The sequence below is a fragment of the Poecilia reticulata genome, linkage group LG4 (assembly GCF_000633615.1).
Source record: "Poecilia reticulata strain Guanapo linkage group LG4, Guppy_female_1.0+MT, whole genome shotgun sequence".
NCBI lineage: Eukaryota > Metazoa > Chordata > Actinopteri > Cyprinodontiformes > Poeciliidae > Poecilia > Poecilia reticulata.
In genome coordinates, this window is record NC_024334.1 from 3676295 (window position 1) to 3682320 (window position 6026).

The 6026-nt window shown below is 41.2% G+C and overlaps 1 protein-coding gene across 1 annotated transcript in view; it reads left to right on the forward strand.

Annotated features, from left to right (window-relative positions):
- The first annotated feature begins 311 nt into the window (after positions 1 to 311).
- diras1a (DIRAS family, GTP-binding RAS-like 1a) overlaps positions 312 to 6026 on the forward strand; it is a 7760-nt gene continuing 2045 nt past the window's right edge. The window contains exons 1-3 of the mRNA XM_008406343.1: positions 312 to 556; positions 5193 to 5377; positions 5521 to 5691. Coding sequence (XP_008404565.1) covers positions 5240 to 5377; positions 5521 to 5691 — 309 coding nt within the window. The 5' untranslated portion in view covers positions 312 to 556; positions 5193 to 5239. The remainder of the gene's footprint in view (positions 557 to 5192; positions 5378 to 5520; positions 5692 to 6026) is intronic.

Below are 6026 nucleotides of genomic sequence, written 5' to 3' on the forward strand. Positions count from 1 at the left end.
TAAAATAATACAATTAGATTATTATATTAGTAACTGTTCTGTATAATAATAATAATAATAATAATAATAATAATAATAATAATAATGTGGATTTTTTGCATATTTATTTGATTTTTATTGATATCTAAGACTTATTTTAATTTTTATTCTGTGTTGTCACTTTCTCATTAAATTTTTTGTGTTTACTATTTTATTTGATCTTATTTTATTTTATACGTATGTAAAAAAAAAAAAGAAGAAAAAAGAAAGGCTTTTATTTTGGAAATAAACCCAAAGAATCCCAGCCGAACTTGTTTCTTGTGTTTTCCAGGGGAAGGAGGTGATGGAGCAGAGAGTAGGAGGAGGAAGAGGAGGAAAAGGAGGAAGAGGAGGGTTGCAGTGAAGCGACCAGCAGCGGGTCTGGCGGTGATGATGATGGTGATGATGATGGTGGGGATGTGAGTCAGAAGGCGGAGGATCCGGGATGCTTACAGACGCTCCGAACCAACCGAACCCTGCAGACACACACAGAGCCTAGAGGAGAAGAACCCCGCAGGATCCGGCGGTGACACGCACGGTGAGTCCGCAACCATCACACCCACACCGCACAGACACGCACCCGAAATCCAGCCACCATCCCCGGCCAGAGGGACACCCAGCGCCCGGGGGGACGGAGCTCCGCAGCCGGATCGGACCTGAAACCCGGCTCGGTGCCGAACTGGTTCATTGCGTGCGTGCGGTTGCGTGTGCGTGTTTATGTAATGGGAGTGGGTGCACGTGTCCAGCTGTGCGCGTGCACGGGCCCTCCTTACTATGGCGCGCATGCAGACACACGGATTAACATGATGCAAGGAGATAATGAGGCTGAGCTGCAGCTGATTGAAACCGAGAACAAAGCAGCTGCTCTGCGCGCGCATGCGTGTGTGTGTGTGTGTGTGTGTGTGTGTGTGTGTGTGTGTGTGTGTGTGTGTGAAGGCAACTGCAGTGCATACCTTCAGTTTCATTCAAATTTGCCACTCATTGAAAATGAAAATGTACCTTTTTTGTCAATCATTCCGTGTTAATTACGTCACTTTAGTTTGAAAATAAAAATATGAAGAATCTTCTTTTAAACCTTTACACATCAATAATAGAAAATAAAATTTTTTACTGTCTAACAGAAAAGATAATTTGCTATTTTACCCTCTTGTGAAAATGTAGAACTTTCATAAATTAGTAGAGAAATGTGATTTTAAAGGCACGATATCAGGTTTAATATTAATGTTATTCTGTCATCAAAAACAAGCCCCGCCTTGGAGTCAAAGCTCCTCCCACCCTCAGCTCCTTCAGACTAGCCAGCAGCAATTAGCAAACACCGGGTGCTGAGCTCGAGCTGCTTCTCAGAGCAACGCTGGTAAAAACGTAGTTAAGGGGTTAATAGAGGAGCCATGTTGGGACGACTTCCTGGAGGCGGAGCTTCAGAAAGGGCAGGAGTTTTTAAAGAGACAGAGACCCAATKTCAAGATTTTACATTGCCAATTATTTTAAGTCAAATAAATTTGACTTAAAATAAAGTCAAATTTATTTTAAGTCATATTTGTGATGTAAATGTAAATTTTTATAGCATCTATTGTTAACATAGCTACTTGACTGGGCTAAAATATGCCTGGAAAATACATAAACACTGCCCCTTTAAGTCACATTAGATGAGCACTGCGCTGTTACCTAGCAACCCAACCTGAGCTCCAGCATGTTAGCTCAACTGGTATACGCTGTACAACGGCTGCTGGAAAAGACAAAGTAATTTGTTGTTTACCTACCAAACCACTTGCTGCATTCTGGTTGGTTATGCAGGAGGCTCCACTTCTGCTTTTCCAAGATGCATGGCTGTAAAATTGCACATCTGTTTGCAGCCATTTTTACATGCGAGTGTAAACATTGAGCTTATTTGGATTTAAAGTGACAAGACGCCCCAAAACAGCTAAGATCTCATTATCTAAGAACGATTTTGAGAGAAAAAGGTAACAAAAATTATTTGTATAGGCCATAAACATGCCCTACCCTGTTCAGGGAAGCATAATAKATCACATTTAAAGAAAAACCCACCATTATCCCACTSCAGCTGCCAGAAAACATCCAGCCTGCCTCATTCCAGGGCTACAAACACACAATAATGTTTGATTGTTGCCGCAGCTTCCCGTCTGAGAGAGTGTGAACTGTCTGCTGTTTGTGTCCTGCCTCATTTTAGAGAGCCGGGAAACTTGTGCTAATTATTTTGTTCTATTAATAAGCTGTGAATATGTTTCCTGTTAGGCTGCTGTCTGGACCTGGATAATGACTGCAAAACCTTCACTTCAGTGAGAAATTAAGACATAAAAGTCTCAGATTTTCATTAAACCAGCTCTGACTTTGGTAAAGTTAACACCCGTAAACAAAAAGACTCAATTTACTAAAGAAATGATTGTTGTTAACCTTAAAAAACCCAAATTAATCCAACATTTCTGTACGATTTCACATCCCTGCTCCAAAAAGATTCAGACTGGCTGAATTTCCTGAGTCGTTCTGAGACGCAAAGAGTGCAACACTAAAGGGTTAAAGAAAATAAAACACGTTCTGGAAGGGCCTAGTCAAAGTATGGACTCAAATCACATAGAGACTTAAAATTGTTCAGTTGTTGTGTTTTTTATTGGATTTTCTTTACATTTACTGAGTTACTTCAGTAAGTTTTTGGGAAAGATTACTTTTAGGAGTATTTTTACTACGCTGTACTGTTTACTTTTACTTGATGCTCGACCCCAGCGGTGTTCAAAGTGTGGCCTGGGGGCCGTTTGTGGCCCTTTCAATGATTTTGATCGGCCCCAAACCACAAACCAAAAACGTTAAAAATTTGGCCCCAAAAAATTGGAAACTGTCTGATTGTCTTTTAAAAAGGCAAAGTTTTGTCATGTTAAGGGCCTTTAGGGTTTTATATAATCCATATTATTATCAAACAAGTAAAACTGAAAAACAAATAAAATAAATTTTTGCATTTTTAATTTAATACATTTTGTTTCAGAGGTTTTTGATTGAAAGAAACAGATTTGGAAATATTTTCTTTTGCCTGATTTTATTGTTTACATAAATTATTTTCATTTTAATTTTTAAAATGCCAACATTTCCCAGTTAACTTTATATTTTTGTCCCTCTGATGATGTAATTTTAAAATATTAAATGATTGATAATTTGATCAGTTACTCTGTACTTTTTTTTTTTTTTACCAAATACTTTTTTACTCTTATTTGACTGATTTAACTTGAGTATAAATATGTTGAAATAGTGCTGCTTATTGTTTACAGGTTTTAGGTACTCTGCTCTGATATWAAATTTTTTTTTATTTTTTATTTTTTTTACAAAATATTATCGATTTGCAAAGTTTTTAAATGACTTTTTTTTATTATTATTATTATTATTAAACTGCAGAATAAACCATTGGATTTAATTTTACTTGTAGTTTAGTGACGTTTGATGTTTGAGTTGAAAATAAATGTATCATTATATAAATCATATCATCGGGTCGTGTCCTGGGAGCTGGATCCGCTGCTGGTTCTCCTCCGCCGGTGTTTTCCTCCCCGCCGCCTGCCTCCGCACAGGAAGTGACATCAGGCGGTGTGGGGGCAGGCGGTAACCACGGCAACGGCCCTGCTGGTGATGAAATGTTTGCTCTCTCGGTGCATAAATCTCTCTGCAGTCCATCTCCGCCTTCGGTGCCTCCTCGGAGGGCAGTAACCATGGCGACGGAGCCTCTCTCTCTCTCTCTCTCTCACACTCACACTGTAATGCTGCTGTAAACACTCGGGATGCTATCAGGAGGCAGGTGTGTGTGTGTGTGTACGTGCGCGCGCGCCTGTGTGTGGAGTAAATAAGGAGGCTGGTGACGTCAGAGCAGGAGAACCTGGACTGACCGGAAGCAGCGAACCCGGCTCCAACTGGACCGGGTTCTGAATGGATTCCTGTCATCCAGACTTTCCTGTTTCCCTTTTCACGGCAGAGAGCGCATCCGTTTTCAGTCTTGCTGCTGATTCTCAGCAGGACTTAGATTTGGGCTTTGACTAGGCCACTCCAGTCAAAGCCTGTCTAGTTCAGTCCGTTTGCCTATAAAGTCCGGTCCGTTTGGGGCGGAGTAAATGCTAATCAAACTCTGAAAAATGYRAACTCTGGTCCTCCAAACCTCGGTCTGGGTTTGGCTGAGGTGAACTCTGGTTTGGTTCGAACGCACATGTGAACGCCAAGCGGACYRGCGGAGACCGCTCCAAAAACAGGAAGTGGACTRCAGCGCAGGGCATTCTGGGTAAATACAACCAAAACAAACATGCTAGCCTAACGCTAGCCGGAGAAATGGCTTTTGGTCTTTAAACAAAAACAAGAGAAACATCCAACAACCACTAAAATCCGACGTCATTTTTGTTTACATTTCGTGCAGAAGGAAGTTTTTCTGTTTCTTCTTCAGAGGTTTTCATGTCGTTTCTTTCATGGTTCTTAGTTTTTGTTTGTGAAAATAATGAGAACCATCAAAGGTTTTCCTCTTAACTTCAATTAGATACTTTGTGTTGGTTTTTCACATAAAATGAAAATCTTTTGCTGTCATGTGAAAAATGTTTAGAAATACGTTTCTAAGTTCATGAAGAAATTTTAATAATTTCTTCGTTAAGAGTCATTGAACAGGTTAGGATCGGTTTATGGCCTATTCAAAGCCTGTTCATTAAATTTTTTGCACAAAAGCTGCTTCAGGGTCTCTATCACTTAAAATCCAAATAGCCTGCTTTTGGCCACGCCCCCAACTCAATGTTTACACTCGCATGTGAAAATGGCTGCAAACAGAAGTACAATATAAAACTGTATGTCTTTGAAAAGCAGAAGTGGAGCCTCCTGCCAAACCAACAAGAATTGGACGGGAAGTCAACAACATAACACTTTGTCTCTTCCAGCAGCCATTGTACATTTACAGCTGAGTAAATGTGCTTCGGTTGCTAGGTAACCGTGCAGCTTTCATAGATTGAAGTTTTGGAAATGGCTCACTTTTCAGACACCAATAAAAACAAACATCTCGGTTTTTTAAGCACTGGGACTGTTTTAGAAGCAGATGAGACCCAAATGGAAGAACAAAAATGTACAAAATGTGAATTTTGCATAACAGGTTCCCTTTAAAGCAGCGTTTACATGATGAAGAGTGTCCGCTTGTGTTCTGGACTCTTCAGCGTACAGGCGATTGTTCTGGTGAGTCAGCAGGACTTCAGCTCCCAGGATGCCTGAGCAGAGCAACGACTACCGGGTGGTGGTGTTCGGAGCAGGCGGGGTGGGGAAGAGTTCACTCGTCCTTCGGTTTGTTAAAGGCACCTTCAGGGACACCTACATCCCCACGGTGGAGGACACCTACAGACAGGTGAGACACAAACAAGTCATTCCTCATTGTTCAGGAAAAACCTCTCAGGAAAATATTTGGCTAAAAGGAATGAAGACATGCAGAAACTGAACCCCTGATCCAGATTGTGGCCTGAATGAAGTGGATGTCTGTCGTCTCTGCAGGTGATCAGCTGTGACAAGAGTGTCTGCACGCTGCAGATCACTGACACGACAGGAAGTCACCAATTCCCTGCCATGCAACGGCTCTCCATCTCCAAAGGTCACGCCTTCATCCTGGTCTACTCCATCACCAGCCGCCAGTCCCTGGAGGAGCTCAAGCCCATCTACCAACAGGTCCGTCTGCGCCCCTTCTAAGAAGCCTGCTGTCGCAAAAAAGCCTCAAACCCAAAACTAAAACATCTTCTAGAATTGGGGTTGCATGTTGTTTATTTTGATATATCAGTTGTAGAAAATGTTAGTCCGCCTAAATATATGCTTTAAGCTCAGGATTAAGATTAATTTGTGAAAATTCACAAACATTTTCACACGTTCACTTCCGTGAGTCAGGTGTAGTTCACACTTTGACCACTAGGTTGATATCAAAGCAGTTTTAATAGCATCCAGAATGTGAGAAGATTGTTTATCGACCAACATTTTACTGTCCCTAAGGGGTGAAGGCCCCCCACTGC